At 51.8% G+C, this 18,723-nt stretch overlaps 8 protein-coding genes across 8 annotated transcripts; 2 read left to right on the top strand and 6 right to left on the bottom strand.

The window, feature by feature from the left end:
- Nucleotides 1–786: 786 nt before the first annotated feature.
- Nucleotides 787–1,764, top strand: M409DRAFT_54563 (uncharacterized protein; the record flags this gene model as incomplete). The annotated part of the gene is made up of 1 exon (XM_033812752.1): nt 787–1,764. The coding sequence occupies one exon, from the start codon at nt 787–789 to the stop codon at nt 1,762–1,764; it is 978 nt and encodes a 325-aa protein (XP_033667664.1).
- Nucleotides 1,765–2,468: 704 nt separating this feature from the next.
- Nucleotides 2,469–3,650, top strand: M409DRAFT_22828 (uncharacterized protein; the record flags this gene model as incomplete). Its single annotated transcript, XM_033806510.1, has 3 exons — nt 2,469–3,190; nt 3,241–3,462; nt 3,512–3,650. 3 exons carry the CDS (start codon nt 2,469–2,471, stop codon nt 3,648–3,650), a joined length of 1,083 nt encoding a protein of 360 aa, XP_033667663.1.
- Nucleotides 3,651–4,793: 1,143 nt separating this feature from the next.
- M409DRAFT_66354 (uncharacterized protein) lies at nt 4,794–5,645 on the bottom strand (the record flags this gene model as incomplete). The annotated part of the gene is made up of 3 exons (XM_033816903.1): nt 4,794–4,926; nt 4,990–5,502; nt 5,554–5,645. 3 exons carry the CDS (start codon nt 5,643–5,645, stop codon nt 4,794–4,796), a joined length of 738 nt encoding a protein of 245 aa, XP_033667662.1.
- Nucleotides 5,646–6,147: 502 nt separating this feature from the next.
- On the bottom strand, nt 6,148–7,318 carry M409DRAFT_22826 (uncharacterized protein; the record flags this gene model as incomplete). The annotated part of the gene is made up of 3 exons (XM_033806509.1): nt 6,148–6,407; nt 6,460–7,126; nt 7,172–7,318. 3 exons carry the CDS (start codon nt 7,316–7,318, stop codon nt 6,148–6,150), a joined length of 1,074 nt encoding a protein of 357 aa, XP_033667661.1.
- Nucleotides 7,319–9,471: 2,153 nt separating this feature from the next.
- On the bottom strand, nt 9,472–11,172 carry M409DRAFT_22825 (uncharacterized protein; the record flags this gene model as incomplete). Its single annotated transcript, XM_033806508.1, has 1 exon — nt 9,472–11,172. One exon carries the CDS (start codon nt 11,170–11,172, stop codon nt 9,472–9,474), a length of 1,701 nt encoding a protein of 566 aa, XP_033667660.1.
- Nucleotides 11,173–11,445: 273 nt separating this feature from the next.
- On the bottom strand, nt 11,446–12,399 carry M409DRAFT_22824 (uncharacterized protein; the record flags this gene model as incomplete). Its single annotated transcript, XM_033806507.1, has 1 exon — nt 11,446–12,399. One exon carries the CDS (start codon nt 12,397–12,399, stop codon nt 11,446–11,448), a length of 954 nt encoding a protein of 317 aa, XP_033667659.1.
- A 1,079-nt stretch (nt 12,400–13,478) lies between these two features.
- Nucleotides 13,479–14,555, bottom strand: M409DRAFT_66352 (uncharacterized protein; the record flags this gene model as incomplete). Its single annotated transcript, XM_033816902.1, has 1 exon — nt 13,479–14,555. The coding sequence occupies one exon, from the start codon at nt 14,553–14,555 to the stop codon at nt 13,479–13,481; it is 1,077 nt and encodes a 358-aa protein (XP_033667658.1).
- Nucleotides 14,556–14,934: 379 nt separating this feature from the next.
- Nucleotides 14,935–15,966, bottom strand: M409DRAFT_66351 (uncharacterized protein; the record flags this gene model as incomplete). The annotated part of the gene is made up of 4 exons (XM_033816901.1): nt 14,935–14,966; nt 15,028–15,615; nt 15,700–15,850; nt 15,901–15,966. The coding sequence occupies 4 exons, from the start codon at nt 15,964–15,966 to the stop codon at nt 14,935–14,937; spliced, it is 837 nt and encodes a 278-aa protein (XP_033667657.1).
- Between the last annotated feature and the right edge of the window lie 2,757 nt (nt 15,967–18,723).

The raw sequence follows: 18,723 nt of genomic DNA, 5'->3' as shown, positions 1-18,723 counted from the left end.
GCGTTTCTGACTGAGTCTGTCAAACAGACCATGGAGAACTCAGATGGAGCGCAGAAGCTTAATGAGAGAGTTAAGAAACAACAAGCATCTCTCCACACGTGCTGATGCACGAGGCTGAAGCGATCACTACGCGAAAGAGCGAAGATTGACAAGCGGGCTGCGCTAGTTGAAGATAGTCTGCCGTTAACCGTACATGTATCCCTGTAGACCGAGACTGACCATAAAAGCAGAAGTCGTTGGATAGCGATCGAAGACGAAAGGTGTCTCGGTGACGAACGAGCGAAATGGGTTGAAATAACGGATGGCCGTCATTGAGATGATGGTCCAGCGCAACGCATATTCGTCAGCAATGTTCAGCTTTACTGGTTGTATCGACATCGCCGTGAAGCCCTACCGACAATCGTGTCGATGTTTGTTGCAGTCTCGGGGTTCGCAGGGGAAGACGCTGAGGCGGTAAGATGTTGGGCATTCCAAGTACATGCCAGACAAAAATTGGAAAATCAAGATTTTGGGAACACTCTCAATCGGGAAGGAGGAAAGGCCATGTGGCTGCCTGAGGCAGGAGCAAGGAGTCGGTGCTCGGCGCTTGTCTCCGTCCGCTGCCGACGTCCTTTCTTTAAAAGGCCGCTACAGTTGGGAGCAGAATCTCAAGTTCCATGAGTCCCCGCCGCTGATACTCAGAAAGATCTCCTACCATGACGAGTGCGCATAGCTCATCTCAATACTTAAAGTCCACAGTCCAATCTTCAAAATGCCTTCGCCATCTTCAACACTCGTCTCGCAATCATGCACTTTTGCAAGCTCCTATTCCCTCTCTTCATCGCCGCAACCAATGCTGCCACTCTCCGAAGACTTTATCAATGGCCCAACAACACCGCAACTAGTGGACTAGAGAATATCTCGGTGCGCCCGTGCGGCGAACTGGTCATCACCACCACTTCAGAGCCCTGCATTTACACACTTGACCCTCAAGAACAGTCTCCAACACCGGAAAAGATTCACTGCTTCCAGGACGCTACAGCAACAACAGGGATCGCTGAAATCTTCCCGGACGTCTTTGCGGTCCACGTTGGGTCTCTTGGAGGCTCGACGAACCAGTCCGGCGTAAAGGGGAGCTGGAGCATCTGGATCGTGGACTTCAACCGGGGGGATGGGACGATACCTGCCATCACGAAATTCGTCAGTATCTCTCAAGCCGGTACTTTGAACGGCATGACTGTAATTCCTGGCCAATGGTCCCTCCTCTCGGTCGACAGCGAGCTCGGCCTCGTTTGGAAAGCTTCAACGATCACAGCCCAACACAGCATTGCAGGCAACAATAGTGCGTTTCTACCCAGCTCTGACATTCCTCTGGGCCTCAATGGAATGCACATAGACCCCAATGCTCAAAGTCTTTACGTTACCAACACCGCGAACAAGTCCTTTGGGACGACACATTTCAACTCGAAGACGGACATATTCTCTGGCTTCAGAACCCTTGCCCATCCAGTTAATGGAACGTTTTTCGACGATTTTGCCGTCGATTGGAAGTCTCAATTAGCTTATGTTACAGAACACGCAAACCGGATCGTCACCATCGATTTGCATACGGGCAAGAAGGAGGTTGTCGTTGATGGACCTCAGAATGATGTTGGACCTTTCCAGCCGACATCTGCTGCTTTTGGAAGAAACCACTGCTTGTTGTATATCGTGTCGAACGAGTATACTGACCAAACGACGGGCGCGAACTCAAATGGACAGGTGTTTGAGGTCCAGCTATGTTAAGCAGGGCGGTCACCTGGGCAAGGTTGGGCATTCTTTGAACGTAGAGCAGAAGATATAATACGACGATGAGATAGATTTGAGGACCTACATGTATTCAAAGCAGAAACACAGGTGCAAAAGCACAATCTTATTGACCGTTCTCAACGCATGCATATGTCAAGTACGGACTGGGCTTACATCGACCAATCTTGCTATGAGTCCGGTTCGAAGTCTTAGCGCCTTTGGTGACTACCTCACAAGATAAAGCCCAGAGAAGAGCTACTGCCTCGACGAATGACGAGTGTGATTTCAATGAATAGTTCTTTTGGAACAGTAGCTCTAGCCGGGAGTTTGTTTTTCCGCATCCGACAGCTAATCTCAACTAGGAAGCTGAGATGCCGATGACCATCTTGTACCGACTCGTTCCTCATCACAAGAAACTGCTTATTGTCCGAGGGAAAATCCCCTCCTTCGCCCCGCCCTTCACACCAGTTATCGCCCAAGAGTCGAGTAGATGCACAGCATATTTCGCTTTTGTGGTCGACGTCAGGGGCTGGCATTTTCTGTACGCGGAACACAATCGAGCCTCGGACAATAGCCCAAGACCGTGGGGTCGCTGACCATCAGCCCGCGTGTCAGACTTAAAGAAGGGGATTTAATATACAAACTACATTTTGGAGATCGTTAGGTGTCCTCTACACATATCGTTTCTCGACAATCTCAGAATGGCATCACCGCTGACCACACCGCTCACCACCTTCTTGGGTGTTAAGCATCCGATCATGTTAGCCGGCATGGACCAGGTCGCTGGCCCAAAGCTCGCCGCAGCTGTCACAAATGCAGGCGGTTTCGGCACAGTCGGTGGCGCTCGATATACGCCAGCAATGCTAAAGGAGATGCTCACCGAGCTCAAAGAAGAATTGAACGACAAGAACGCACCCTTCGGCGTGGACCTGCTGCTTCCACAAGTCGGCGGCTCTGCTCGCAAGACGAACTACGACTACACCAAAGGCCACCTCGATGAACTGCTGCAGATCGTCATTGACAGCGGCGCGAAGCTCTTCGTGTCTGCGGTCGGTGTGCTGCCGAAGTCTGCAGTTGACATGCTGCACAAGGCCAATATCCTTGTCATGAACATGATAGGCCACCCGAAGCATGTGCACAAAGCTTGTCAGGCTGGCGTCGACATCATCTGTGCCCAAGGCGGTGAAGCTGGTGGCCACACCGGTGACATTGCGAGCATGGTTCTGATTCCAGCATGTGCAGATATCTGCAAACAGTATACTTCTCCGTTGACTGGCAAGCCAGTCACTCTTGTAGCTGGTGGTGGTATCAACGACGGCAGGAGCGTCGCAGCTGCACTGGCGCTTGGAGCGAGTGGTGTTTGGGTCGGAACCAGATTCATCCCTTCTGTAGAATCGAAAGCGCCGGACAACTGGAAGAAACAGTATGTCTTTCGTATGCCCGCCATATTTGTTTCTGGCTGATATACAGCAGAGTCATCGAAGCTGGATATGACTCCGTGCTCAAGCTGACGATTTGGACCGGACGCCCTCTTCGAGCGCTTCGCAACCCCTATCTTGACCATTGGAACAAGTACCGGCAGGCTGAGATCGAAGAGCTCACCTCGAAAGGCATACTGCCGCTTGAACATGAGCTTGACAAACTGTACAAAGATGGCAGCCTCACGGACGAAATTCAGGAACAGGTCGCTTTGAGGTGAGTTAGCTCCCACACCCCGTGAAGCATCGTTGACGCGATTATGTAGACCTGCCGGCGTTGTGGTTGGTTCTGTCAACAAGCCCAACCAAACTGCGGCCGAGATAGTGAAAGAGCTTGTCACAGAGGCCGTTGAATCCCTCTCGAAGTCTAGCCGTTTTGTCAGTAGTACCAGCGCAAAGCTCTAAAAATTTGGGGATGTGAAGGGGTTTTGGCCGCATGATCAGAAGGTCGGCATGAATGATTTGAGTACCAGCGCTCAGATGAGCTCTACTATCAGCATTGTACTTCAGCACTCACAACTTGTTCTGGTCAGCGCAACAGAACGTCGAGGGCATGGATTCTTACGTTTTCGGGGGGATGGAGTCGTTCTCAAGTGAAAATTCTTGCCCTGCTGCGCTTCTACTAGGCCTTCACCCCCCGACAACTCACACAGGTGAGGGTTCTCTTCTTGAGCCCGAATCTTGCTTATAGCGTACGATGTGTCAGGGAAATTTCGCGCCGTCCGTGGTTCGTCCTCGCCGCCTCGGCCGGCCGGCCGGCCTGCGAGCGTTCAACCTTGTTGTTGTTGCTGAGACAAACGGTGGGCGAGAGAGGCGAAGTTTTTGTAGTTCTCTACCATGACATATGGCTAGAAGCAGAAGTTTTAGTGTCGTCCACAAGAATCTTTCAAAGTGCCACGTTGGCCGTTCTCTGCGCTTTCCTTGACAAGATGAATGCAGGTGAGGAGATGGTGGTTGCACGCTGTCAGAATTACATGGCAATACTCATTTCACATTGCGTAGCGCGGTCATAGCGCTCTTACAATTTTCGTGTCTTGGCAAGCAGGCCCAGTCCATGCAGAACGATTGGGCAGGGCCGCACTTCACACTGGCAGCCCTGCTTGCGGCGTTCAGTGCGTACTCAAGGGAGAGCATGTGATAGAGCGGATCGGTATATCGGTGGCCGGGACTTATGATAAGATAAGGAGACTTGGTCCTGGGCTCGAGATTTTTCGTGTGAGCATGGCGCAAGAATCGGGCTTTCCCGGAGAAGGATATGGGTATACGATCGGATCCAAATTTGTGCTGTCGATTGTTAGTGACCGTGCTCGATCACTCCTGGATTGGGCAATGGTAATGACCAAGTAGTCGAAGGCGGCGAGGCCTGCTCATGAAACACAGACCAGAGGGACTAAGCGGTCCCTCGTAAGATGTTTGAGCGCGAGAGCTTCAGCAGAGTTTCAAATGAAAAGCTTAAGTCGCTCCTTGGTAATGGAGTCTTGTCATTCCCAAGGAAAAGCTGCTTGCGACCAGTAAGGCCCTAAACATCTCTCTGCTGACATTCCCGGCTTATGCCCCAGAATCCCAGGGAACCTCGTGTTCAATGTCCTTCACGCGCGGAATGCGGTTCAAAGTGAGACCACAAAAGGCAGCAACTTTCTCGATCTGCTGCTGAATGATCTCGACATCTTCGTGAGAGACTCTATTGATAGAAAGTCAGCTTCTGATGATCTGCTGTGGGCGGAAGACCACTTAAAGGACTCACCCAATCCGCCTCGTCCCTCTCAGATGCCAGCCGGTCTCCGTCTTCAGATTCTGAATGGCAATCCCACTGAACACAACCAGCTCAGTCTCTACCGGTCCTATGATAGTGTGGTCACTCAAGTAAAGCCCATACGTGATCTCCCGACTCAGCCAATCAAAGTCCTTGTGACACGCCAAAGTGTTCTCCGTCGCAGCATGGTTGTGTCGATAGATCTGCGAAAGCCAGCCCATTCCTCTCTCGAGGTTGGCGGGGCCGGATGACCATTGCTCGCGAGAGAAGGAGTAATCACGATCCTCGGGACGTTCGACACGAGCGATGGAGAAGATTGCTTCCAGGGGCTTGGGAACGCCAACGACAGAGACGAGCTTGACCAGAGCTTCGCGGAGCCGGCGGACGAGGGCTTGTCTGGATTTTGAGGTTTGGAATTCGGGCTTGGAGATGAGGTACTGATACAGGTTGGCAGAGAGGTCCGGGTGGCCGCCGGCAGATATGGAAGAGATGGCGAGAATGTACCTACGCAAAGTCAGTAGCTGGATTAACGAAATATGCGAGAGGGGTTCATACCATTTGTCATCGCCGAGATCTTTGGGAAAGTCCTTCTCGACAGACTGGAACAGAGCGAGCGCTTCTTCAGCGGAGGGTTCCGTGAGAGACATTGTGCTGTAGATGTGCTTCTTGGCTGCAGAGATTACAGTCAACAGTCAAAGAACAAGGTGCAGTGGAATGTGCAGAAGATCGACGGCCTTTTCAAGTTCTGATATTGGGTGACGAAATTCGAGAAGGCAGTCCGCCGAGTGTTGTGGAGTGTTCTTTTTGAGGTCTGCAATGAAAGTGTGAAACGGATTGCAATGAGAAGTAACAGATCGTAGATGAAGCAGAGGAAAGAGCTGAAAGTGAGATGTGGATCACCACTTCCGGTGACGGCAAACAGGGAGGAGCACGCAATTCCTGTGAACTGGACTCACAACTCGAAATGGCATTGCAATTAGGAACAGACAACAGCTATACTATCATCACATGTGCGTTCCATATCGAGAGCCATGGACGAAAAGGGGAGGAAGTGAATGCAAGAATGGAATGTTTCTCAAGAGGTGAGGTTGCAGCACAGACGCTCCGACATCGGACCCACTAGAATATTAATAGAAGGAACGCCCAACATCAGGCTTCACCAGCAATCTCAATCACAACCTTCTTCGCCGAAATACCATTTCTCAAAATGATCATGCCTTCTTGCACCTTTGAAAGGCCGCCCTTGGTGATGAGCGGTTCAGGCTTCGCTTGGAACTTTCCCGTCTCCAGAGCCTTTGGCATGAAGTCATGCCAAACGGCCGTGCCAACGTGAGGCGCACCACCCGTTCCCCATGAATTAGGCAGCTCGTTCAGCTCACTGGTCGTGAAGGCTGGGGCTAAGCCCATGGCTGTCGATGGCATGTTAGCAATGAAACACATCCATGCTCTGGGCTCACTAACTGGGTTGCACCTCCAAGTTGCCGGGCAGGCCCTTTTCTGGTTTCAGGACTAATGGTAGATAGCTGCCGCCGATTGACGAGAGGATCTCGGCGCATGCCATCTGCGCGTCTGGAGTGCTGATGCAGTCGAAGACAAGGTCGCCCTCCTTCAATGCGGTCTTCAGCTGGTCAACGACATTCGATGCGCGATAGTCGAACGCCTCGGATGCACCAAGGCTTTTGACATAGTCAAAGTTAGCCTTGCTGGCAGTAGTGATCACACGCAATCCACTAGCCACAGCTAATTGAATGGCGGAGCTACCACAAGAAGATGCTCCTCCCCAGATGAGGATGGTCTTTCCTGTCGCCGTCGGGTTCAGCGAAGGCAGCGGAAGTTTGAGGTCATGGTAAAGTCCTGTTGCTGCAGTATCCACCCCCAAAGGCAACACAGCGGCATTGGCGAGGGGCAGAGAGTCTGGAACCGCAGATACGACACGTTCCCGGCACGTGCTGTACAATTGGAATCCAGCATTCGTGGTATTCAGGGAAAGTAGGCTATCGCAGTGACCGATCACTCGCTGGCCGACTCTGAATTTCGTGACTGCGCTGCCGACCTGAGCGACGGTCCCTGAGACGTCGTTGCCAAAGATGAATGGATACGGAAGGTTCAGGAACGGATAGTCTTGCATCTGGGATGGGTCAGATTTGCTACCTGGCGCAGCAGATGTACTCACCTTCCAGTCCGAAGGGTTGACGGCAGCATACGCGACTTTGATCACCACCTCTTCAGCTGCTGGATTTGGCACTGGGCCTTCCCTCACTTCCAACTCCTTCGCCCTCTCCGTCATAATCCAGGCGGCCTCGTTCTTGAAGGCAGACATCTCGATGATTGAGTTGTGGTGTTTAGAGCGGAAGTTATCTGAGCTGCTGGGAGTTGGATTGATCTTTCTTGCGCTGCGACGGCCTCCATTTTATACCTGTTGCGTAATGAAGCATCGTTCTGCTCAATACTGCGAGCCTTCGGACGATAGAGAACGACTGATTATTCAGGTCTAAAGATCTCTCACGGAATACCGTGAGATCGTTCCCATATGAATGGCGGCAGACTATTTATTGAAAACACATTTGAAAAACGACTTGTCATCAAGTAGTGATCGGAAGTTCCGTGGAGCGAGCTGGAACTGAGACGGCACGATAAGAAGTTTTCTTTCCACACGCCGCACCATCAGCCATGTTTTAAGGGTCGGCAAGAAGCGGAATTAGCACACAATCTCACGGAGTTCCGCGAGGTTGCTTATAAAAAATATTCTTATGTTATGTGTCCATCACGGGCACTCTTGTCGCAAACCAGGCTGCCATGGACCCTAAAGGACGAACGCCCCTTGATCTTGGCAGTCGTTCAGCTCAGGCTCGAATACAAAGAAACACACGCTTTGGTCTATTGTGAATTTTCAATTCGTCAATGGCGATGAGCGATGACCTGACCTGTCCACTGTGCCGCAAACGTTCCGACAACAGTAGGTTGTGGCTCTCCACATCATGGAACCTGGGCTAATTGGCAACAGAGAAGGCACATATTCGCCATACCAGCTATTGCCGGAGAAAAGCCAAGAGGTCGTTAAGGTCGCGGAAACGATCATGTTCGGCATGCATCAAAGCGAAAACCCATTGCGATGTTGCAACATCTCCGTGCTGCTCAAGATGCAGACAAAAAGGAAGCGAGTGCAAGCTCGAACGCGGTCAGCAAGAGGACACACGCTTTCCCACGAGAGCCGATCCGAGTTTTACGATCGAAGTAGACGAAATTTGTAGCTCGGATGAATTGAGCAGCTCACAAAGTGAACATTTGCTTGCAGACTGGATTGACGCATCAATCAGCCATGTCCCTCTCGACGAGCCGCAGGATACAGCCACGTCTCAAGTGGATCAGGAACAGGCCTCACACGTGCCGATGTCTACTGTCGGGAAATTATCTGGGACTTTTCTCGTACCCTCCGCGAAAGACGGCGTGGACCGCTGGCTGCCTCATAGTCCCATCTCTGACCTAAACCTCTACACATTAGGTCCGCAGCTGAGTCTTCACCCTATTAAAGCATTCACCCCGAGAGGCGCGATCTGGGGACCATTCTCTTTGCTTGGAAAATACATGGCACAGACAATCCGACGATACCCGTACATGATGCTCTCGGACCAGAACTCATCACCGTTTATACATCGTGTATGCCTGACAAACAACAAAATGAACACGCACAAAAACGAGCCCGGGCCACTCCTTCGATGTACAGCTATAGTTGAGCTATGGCGTAGCAAAACTGCAAACAACGCCTCTTATCTCTGGAAAATACTCAGGATCGAGCAGGAGCGCTTAATGCAAGAGATCTCGGAGTACGAGGATTTGATTGCCATCAACGCACTACAAGCTGTGACGATCTACTTTCTGCTTTGAGTGTCTTCTGCAGACGACGAGGATACTGACTTCGATGTTCCGCTCATCCAAACCATGACTCAATTGTCGTGGAGAGTGAGAGGAGTCATAACAGCATATTGCGATCCTGCATCTCCCGTCAGACCAAGCATTTGTGGTTGGGTCATGGCCGAGTCTCTGCGGAGAACCATTGCTGCGGTGTTAATTTTCGAGCTCCTGTTTGACATCAGCCCCGGCATGATCAATAGGGGATGCAACAGCCTTGCTCTGTGGTCCGAAATGTTGCTGCCATGTAGCCAGCAGTTGTGGGAAGCAAAAACCGAAGCTGAATGGACGCAACGCTATGATATTTTGGGCGACAAGCGGCCATACTATGGCGAATTACTTCAGCACGAACATCTCGACGATGCTCGATCAAGTTTGCTCGACCGATGGATGGCAAATGTCGACGATTTTGGCAAATTGGTGATCAACATTGCCAGCGTGGCAGAGGTGGCCTAGGTGTGTTCCCTGAAAGATACAGAGGCAGTGTCTTTCAAAATGTGTGTGGGGTTGTACAGGCTAGAGGCAACGAGCGTCGAGCCCGCATGACTTTTCTCGCCTCCGTGATCAATGCTCGGCGCTGTTAGGGCGTGGCGGCCTCGTAGAAACACACAGGTGGTTAGTCCGACCAGCGAGCCATAGCACTTCCAATGATCGTGCTCTAGGGTCTGGTGAAAGCACTGTCTTTCGGGGTCGATCATCCGGTTCGCCAGGTGTACAGGGGACACCGTCAGGGATCGTCGCATAACACGGAAAGGGCGACGGATGAGCGTCGTTGGTGGTCATGTCTGCCAGTCCGGCTGTGAAAGGAAGGTCTCGCCAGAGGTCAAGTTCCACCCCCTTTAGATTCATGTTCTGTCCGACCCATTCCCCCAGCTGGAATACATCCCCATCTTGGCTTTCTACGCAGTTAACGAGTCGGACCTCCCCGAGAGCGCGGTAGTGCCGGGAAAGAAACTCCTTCAGAAAATCGTCCCCAGGGAGCCACCAGTCCTGTAGCACGAGATGTTGCAACGAGCTGAAAGACAATCCATCTAGAAGACACGTCAAGAACCGCACGGCAACCTCCCTGAAACCTGGGCGCCAGGCATTGCACAAATCGGACCGGTCGTAAACGGCACAAAGTCGAAGAGATACGAGGCTCGACTCGCAAGAACGCAGCAAGGACATCATGTTCGACTTGGGCACGAGCACTTCCGGTCGAAGGGAACCGAAGTCACGCGCTAGCCAGACTTTCGCGGGCATCCGAAGGTGCTTCAGATTTTTGTGGCTGGTCAGGGTGTTCAGCTCTTTCGCAAGGCTTTTCGCTGTAGGTGCGATATCATCGTCAATTGGATCGCCGTCATCATCGGCAAGGTTCCTCAATGCCTCGTCCTCCTCGGTATAGGGTAGAAACACGCATGGTACGCCAAAGTGCATGGGATACGACCAGAAATTCTGGTTTGATGGAGAGGCGCCCGGCTCAGGGACAATGGCCAGAGACTTTGATCGAATTGATCCGATGCCAAGGTTCTGAATCTGAGCTCCAGGCGTATCTCTAATGATCCTCATCATCTGCAAGAACTCGACCATATCCTTCTCGCACGACAAGTCAATACCCCTTGGCGGTGCCACACTCCCAAAAAGGCGCGTACGCAGAGCTTCGTAGGCCTCGTTACCTAGTGCAAGATATAGATAATCCGTGTAGGTCACCGTTCGAAGCTTGGGCAACTGAGAGAGGCACATTTGGAGCACAGCGAGGGGCAGCGTTCGGTGACGTATATGCTCCTGATCCAGCCACCGCTTGGAGTACTCGATGAAGCTGCTGTGATAGCCAAGAGGGAGGCTCAAATTTGAAGGATATCTGGCATAATGGCTGCCGAGTGCACTCATTCCCTTGCTGACTCGTCCAGATAGTTGCGTCCACGTTTCCTCGAACTCTGGGGCTCCTTTGCGCAGCTTGCGCGGGACATCGCGAGAGCGCCAGTATTTGTGAATATTGTTGGCGCGCCGAAAAAGATAGTAAGTTCCATCGTACACCAGCTCGGTCACATGTTGTCGGAAAAAGGGGTGCTCCAAGACGTCCACGGTTTGTTGTAGCGATTCTGACCGCTTGGCAACTACGACTCGCGTGATAAGGAATTGTGAGCTTGCTGTGTTGAAGGCTCGGCAGGTGAGGCGACAATTGGCAATGCCAACTCGACGGTCCGAGAGGCAGTAGAAAGTGGAAGTCCAAACCTCGAAAGGAATGCGATGCCAGAGCTCAGGAGAGACACCAGTAGAGGACATCGCTGCAATTTGTCAGGCGGAAAAGATCGATATTGGACTCGAAATTCGGCGCACAGGCATTCTGTCATATGACCAGCTTGATTTGAGGTGGCAGGTTGCAACATCCCTTGCTTGATATTGACACGTCAAAACGGCCCTGGTGCCTGGTGTGCGACCTTGTTTCTGCGTGGCCCTGATTCTTCCTGGCTTGATAGTGACGTGCTGGCCATTTGACTCGCTGTCTGTGTGATTGCCGCCTACGTCCCACGATCCACATGAATGACAGACTGCCACTCATTCACTCCAGTCGGCCAATGTGTCAAACGGGCTCTTCCGAGGGGCTTTGAATGGATAAGGCTTCACGGCGGCAACTTTCAGACAGTTGGGTCGACCAGAGAGCCAGAGAGCCTCCAACTCCGTCTTTGTCCAGGAGTATGGCTCACCGGGCGCAGCTGAAGCAGTGCGATAACCAGTCTGCTCCTGTAGATTTCCATCATGTCGTCTCCAGTCCGTGTCTTCACCGTCAGAGTCGTCCCAGGGTTCCAGATCATTGTCGTTTCGTTTGACAAGATCTTCCATTTTAGCCTCAGGGTGAATGTCGATGCTCACGCCGACCAGTGACAGATTCTGTCCAGCCCATCTGCCAAAATCGGTTGGGTCCTGGTCCTTCGACACGAGACATTGCAAGAGGTTGACTTCCTTGAGTGTGGAACGATGACGAGAGAAGAAGTTTTCCAGTCGATCGTGACCCGGCAGCACCCAGTTCTGCAAGGAGAGGTGTTTGAGGTTGGGAAAGACCAATCCGTCCAGAAGCGCTGTCATATAGTCTCGATTGATTTCCAAGCCTTGCTTGGTCTCATCGAATTCAAGTAACTCTGACTGCACCGCGCAAAGCTCGAGTGAGACCAAGTCTTTCCCAGAGCGATCAAGGAAGGACTTCACGTTCGATTTGGGTACATCAGTCAGCGGGACGATGGGGACGATGTCTTCATCCAAGACTTCTAGCAGCGGTATCCGAACTGGCAGTCGCAAATATCTGAGGCCGTCCAACTCAAGCATTGGACTCAGATCGGTTTCCATATCTGTAACAAGCCCCGGTACAACATGTGCATCAGAGTCAGTATCGTCCTCGTAGGTGTCAATTAGTGTGAGCTTGTTGGGGAGAAATTCGTATGGCAGGGCTTCCGGTTCGTTCCAGGCAATATGGTAGCCTGAAGTGACATTCTCAGCATCGATATTTGCATTCATATGTTCATACAGAGGCTCTCCGATCTGGGACCACGAAAACAGGCCTCAGGTGCATTCTTGATCAGGCTCAGAACGTGTAGAAACTCGAGCTTTCCTTCGTGCGTGAAGTCCACTCCGGATGGCTCCACAACATTGCCAAACAGCCGCCATGAACATTCGAGATATGGTTCTTGTTCCTTCGCAAAGTGTCGGAAATCAGTATACAAGAGCCATCGCAGTTTCGGAAGTCGAGTAAGAGCCATTTGGAGGATGGCAAGGTGTAGGCGGTTGTGAAAAATGCCTTCTCGCTCTGCCCATCGTCTGCCGTACTCGAGAAAGCTGCTGTACGCGCTTAGGGCTTGATCTCTTGGTGATAGATATTGAATCTGACCGCCACCGATGCCTCGGATCATCCGGATGCGTTGCGATAGTTCAGCTAGTGGTTTTTGGCTCTCTTGGGTCCCCTCCAGCATATCACGACTTGAACCCTTTATGTGATCTTCTTTCCTGGCAGTATGGTTACAGAGTCGACTGTATGCAACAGGATCGTGAGCGAGGTGTCCGCTGTAGCAACTAGCATCTTACACCAGTTCTGCTACGTGGAGTCGAAAGAACGGGTGCCCCAGTATATCCAGTACATGCAGCAGAGCGTCCGGCCGTTTGGCGATTACAATTCGCGTAATGAGGAATTCTGACGCGATTGAAAGGAAATCTTTACACACGAGTCGGCAGTTCGCTATATCGATGCGGCTTGGCGAGAGGTAATGGAATATTCGAGCCCACAGTTCGGGAGACAGACAGACAGACGCCATTCTGTCCCAGGAAGCCCGCTGGCTATGGCGAGCGAGTAAGCTGGGGCGATGAGGGTATCGATCAACAGAAATGATTATGGAAGCCTCTACAAAGAAGCATCCGAAGCTGCTGGTGATGATGTTGCTTGCAAGTCGAAGCAGGAGGAAGGCGGTCTTTGATGCTGTTCCAGATAGCCCAACCCCTCGAAGTCACGCTTGGACCAAGTAATATCATTTGGCATAGCCCGCGAGTCATGTTCGTTGAGGATTGTCCTTGGAGGTCCTCGTCGACATATCGCAGACCCGTTATCAAGGAATCTGCCCAACATCACTGACGAGCTCCGTCTTCGTGGCATTCATCGCCTCCCTCTTCTTCGCACTCCCCTTGTACAACTCCTTCCTTAACCGATTCACACTCCCCAACGGTTGGTGACTTTCCAACCCATACCACGTATTCAACTTCATATGATCGTCCCAAAACGCCCTCCTCTCACTGTCGAAGACGTCCTGGCCCTTGGGCAACACGACCTTTCCGACAGTCTCGTAGGGAAATTTGCACTCTTCCCACTCCATGGAGCAATCTTCGACACTCTGTTTGCTCAGGTCCTGGCAGAGCTGGACACGGAAGTCGAATTCGGCATCGTGCTCCTTGAAGTATGCGCGGAGCCATTCCGAGTGTTGTTCTCGGCTGCTGGAGTCTGTGACTTGGGTTTGCTCTGCGAGCCCCTTTTGAAAGTCACCGGTAGGGAAGAGGGCGTACTTGACGATGTAGTCACCATATCGATACGCTGACTGCGAGTACATGGTATACGACATGAAGTGCTGGTTCGGCAGGCCGGCCGGTGCGAATTGTAAGTCTTTGTCTTTCCGCTTCTCGAGCTGCTGCTTCAATGCCTCCGGGTCGTCGAAGTATTTCTCGCGGAGCTCGAAGATCTCGAGACAAGTCGGTAGATCGGTCAGTTCCAGGATCGGTGCATTGTTAAATGTGAAGTCTTGAGTGTGCGATTCGTGGCCGATCTGGTCAAGCCACGGGCCTGAATCTTCGATGTTGAAGACCTTCATTCCACAGCCTCGCGGACCCGGTGCTCGGTCATCGGCGAGATGGATGGGCTCGTTCGCATAACGGATTGCCACTGGATATGTCTTGCCTGAATGTGCAAACGGGCCTTGCGAAAGATGTGGCGGGAGGTTCTTGGAAACGGTGAGATTTCCCTTGACGATTGCTTGAGTCTTGACATGCGTGCCTCGGAACCCATGACGATGGCGGCCAAAATTCTTCTCTTGAATGCTGTTGATGAGAGAGATCATGGAATTGGTCTTTTGCGATTCGTTGGGAATTGCTGGCTCGACATTTTTGTCGTTCCATTTCACGTATGAAGTCGCCATTATGAGTATATTGGCTTCGGTAGTTGAAAGATATGACGGAGGGGTAGACTGTTACAATGTTGTCAATGCTGTGAGGATGTTAATAATGTGTTGCACCTGATACGTAGCATCGATCGAGAGATGAGACCCTTACATGACCTCATGTAGCTCCCATCAACGAAGCATCCATTCCAAATCGGTTTAGAACAGGGCACACGTCATACGCATTGTGCCACTGTCGACGTTACTGGTGAGCCGTGAACCCATCTCAAAAGCAATATAGCTCATATGAGTGATGAGGACCACGGAATACTGGCTCTGGACCATTATCATAGCTGTCACAGAGTTTGAATAGCTGGTTTTGAAAAGGGTTAAATCTACGTTAGCAGCCAGAACCAGGTTAGATCTTCGATTCTCGGCCTTTTCTCTTCGCTGTTGAAGCCGTTAGCATCTTCTTCTTGAAACTTGTGAGGCTCAAAGGGATAAGACTCACCTGCCAACTCATCCATCTTAGCCTTCATTCTCACCATTGGCTCTCCTTCGACGAAGCGCTCGGCCAGAGCTTCAGATGAATTGTACAAGGCAAGAATCCTTGCATCTCTGGTGCTGGCATTCTGCAGCCTCTTCATCTCCATCATGCTCTTACCACTTCGCTCCTGCAACATTCCCTTCAAGTAGCCGTGCACATGATCGTGGAAGCCGTCCTTGGGGAAGATCTTGTTCACCAAGCCGATCTCCTTCAGCTCCTCAGCTGTGGCCTTGCCACCGAGCATAAGCCATTCATTTGCACGATGGGTCCCCATAGATTGTGCCCAGTTGATGGCACTGCCGTTCTCGGGTACGAGACCCATCTGTGAGAATGTGACTTGTAGCCAGGCACCCTCGGCGGCGTAGAAGAGATCAGAAGCACCCTGGAACCATGCCGCTCCAGCACCTACTCCAGGGCCGTTGAGCGCGAGGACGAGGACTTTCTTGTGGTCAATCATAGAGCGGACAAGCTCCATGCCGACGGCGAAGTTCTGTAACCAGAAGATTTTCTTTTCGCCGTCGTTCTTGAAGTCGTTCTTCATTTTCGAGATGCCTTGATATGTTAGCTCCAGCATATGGCACGAGGAAGCCGTGGCTTGTGGAAGTTCGCAAAATTGCACGGTTCGCTTTCACTCACCATTGACATCTGCGCCAGAGGCAAAGAACCGCCCCTCGCCCGTGATGACGGTGAAAGTAGTATCCGGGTGGTCGTTGAGCTCTCGAAGGGCGGCAATTGTATCCGCGATAAGACTGCCTCCGAAAGAGTTCAGCTGCTTCGGTCGGTTGAACTGGAACCCTATCAGCACCAATATCTGCCACTCAATCACAGCCTGCTTACCTTGATCGTACCAATGCCATCCTTGATATCGACGATGATATCTGTGTACTTCTCCTGGCCAGGCATGCTGGTTTCTCTGCTGCTGTCGATGTCTCGTGGACTCTTGAGAAGCTTTGATGGACCTTTGCTTTCGATATTATGTGCTCGAGGCAGTAGTGTGTGTTTATAGGTGTCTTGTAGTATAAGTAAGCCGTGCATACTAATCGACGACTCGAATGTGATCTCCAGTTCCACCGACCCGAGGTTAAACTCGGCCCTTCCTTTTCCAGAAGTTCAGCCTCACACGAGCGGACAATGTGGCGGTGCAAACCCGTTGCCAAGCGCCGTTGTTGTCTCCTGCTCTCCGCTTGAGAGCTTCGGCTTAATCTGCATCAACAATAACAAAAGTTCGCAGCAAGCACAATACGTGTTATTGTATGTGATTCGTGGACCAAGCAAAATCCACCTGGTTTCGATTTCATGGCACAGTCGGCGCGATCGATGTACAATGAGCTTTCCCACAGATCGTGGAATTTCCACGTCCATGCGAAAAATGGTCTTGTCGATGTGGAAGAGGGAACGATCGATCTTCTGTGCAAAGCTAGTTCTCCGGAACCCATCTGAAAATGACATCAAATGCGACGCACAAGCGTCAAACTCCGCGTCAGAGTGATCACGATGCCGAAAGATGCGTGCAAGGACGGCCATGCAAGACGGCTTGGAGGCGGCTCTCCTCGCAACTGGTGTGTTTTGTGAGAGCCGTTGCACTGCATTCGAGAGATCGAATAATGATGCTTTGGAACGGATCATGCCGAACGATGGAGTGCGTCCATCTCATCCAGGTTGCTGACGGAGATGAAATGCAGACTCTGTGGAAGCGTGAATCGACCAAGTGGACGGCCATAACTCTGACAGAGGCGCCCGCAGAATGGTTTTAGTCCTTGGTGAGATCGGAAGACCTTATTGCAACAGCGAGACGGACAGAATCGAAATCGTCGACCGCCATGGAACGAACGCGGACCAACTGCAAGTCAACAACATCAAGATCCTTCACGACGTCGACCTTGTTCTGAGGTCTCGTCTGCCAGCTATTGGTTCGTGCAAGGATATCAAGCTTCTCGCTTTCCAAGGACCTTGATCCGAGGCGGCGGCACATAGACTTTCACTTTGTAGGTCCATTATTCTCCTATCCGAATGTTGAAACCAATGGCTGCAGCGGCCCAGCAGCGCATGCCATATCTCGGGGCAGAGCGTGAGGGGATGTAGCCACGATGGGATCAGTCTCGTCGCAAGCAAAGCTGCTTCAGCATTATTGGCGACAGATCTCAACCATACGCAATGGCAGCCTATTGTCCTGGAGCCTTCGGACACGGATACAGAACAGCCGCTCCCTTGCAATGGCAAACTCTCAGACGGAGGCGGAGGGATTTTGCAGACTCGTTCCCTAAGCCAGCCAATGCGGTGTGAAGCGACGCAGGTCTTGGTATGTCGTCTAGACAAGGTAGATCGTCCTATCTACGGTCGACTAGCATCCAGGGTTCGTATGCATACACGTGGTGTGGTCGATGCTGACCCGAAAGTTTATGCAGCGATTGGCTCCATGTTTCACCAGATGCTCGCCAACCCGGTTCGTTCTGCAGAGTCACCAGTGCAACGCTAGTTTTCGTACCTGTACGAGTTGAATGCGGCGTGGGGCTGATGAGAAGACGACGGAGCAAGTCACCCGTTCCAGACGACGGGCCAATGACTGTTCGGACAAGAAGCTGATTCGTGATCAAAACATCTCTCATTGCAACGCAATCGGCCAGGACTGGGGAAGATGGAGTCTGCAAGAAACTCATGACTGCCGGGGACTTTGTCTGGGCACTGTAGCCACCAACGCAGCAGAGAGTTCAAGTCGCAAGCTGTGAAATCAACGCTGCACGGTATCATGCGATAATCAAGAACACAACAAAGACCACTTCCAGTCATTCCGACAGACGTTCTCGAAGGTCGATGCTCCACAATTGAACAAATTGCTCGACGAGTTTAGCGACGCTCCAGGAGTTCGGGAGTTGAGGACGAGATAGCCGTTTGGCGATCGTCGCATAAAGTTGTGCATGGGGACGAAACTCTGACAGGTTAGCCGGGGTTGCTAGCCCGATCTAGTGTGGTAGCCGTGCCGAGTTTTTCGGAGAGCCGTTGCGGCGCCATGAGACGATTCCATCGGGACAATAATGTTCGAATTGTTCACGCTCTGCAATTCAGCCTCAACCGGTGAGATCAGTGAGTACAAGCTGTGGCCTGCAGGATTGTTGGCTGAACTGCAATGGAACTTGAGCGTCATCCGCCCAGGCTGCGCGAACGATACGAAAGTCACAATGAATCACAGTGCCTATTTCTTATGCGAGCGTATACGAGGTACGCGAGCACGTTTTGCGGCGTCTTGCCCGACACCTTCCCGCGCCATTCATTCGCCTCTAGGCAAAAGAGCTTGGCGGCAACGGGTAGACGACGAGCCGTATCGAATTGCCCACTCAGCACGCGGCATGCACGTCTGCATGTCTGCATGAGTGTGCGTTTGCCTCATGCTTGCACAGCGGCTGGCGTCATTATTGTCCCCTGGTCGGAATCGGGAACGGCGAGTACAATCTTTCTTTGTCTCTACTTATGCATTAACTACTCCCCTTAAAAGCCTTCGACGCCTCTTTTCGTGGTGGGTGTTGCTACGCTCGCTCCGACTTTTACCACATTCCTCTGCTGTGCGACTGGCGATTCACGCCCTTGGGACTGGTATCCGGCATTCGACGATCCAAGCCACAGCACCATACCTCCATTCGGAGGCGTTCGATCCTACATCACGGC

This window comes from Zasmidium cellare, assembly GCF_010093935.1.
Source record: "Zasmidium cellare ATCC 36951 unplaced genomic scaffold M409scaffold_17, whole genome shotgun sequence".
NCBI classification, from domain to species: Eukaryota; Fungi; Ascomycota; class Dothideomycetes; order Mycosphaerellales; family Mycosphaerellaceae; genus Zasmidium; species Zasmidium cellare.
The sequence above is the reverse complement of the archived record's forward strand: the minus strand, read 5'-3'. Positions and strand labels throughout refer to the sequence as shown.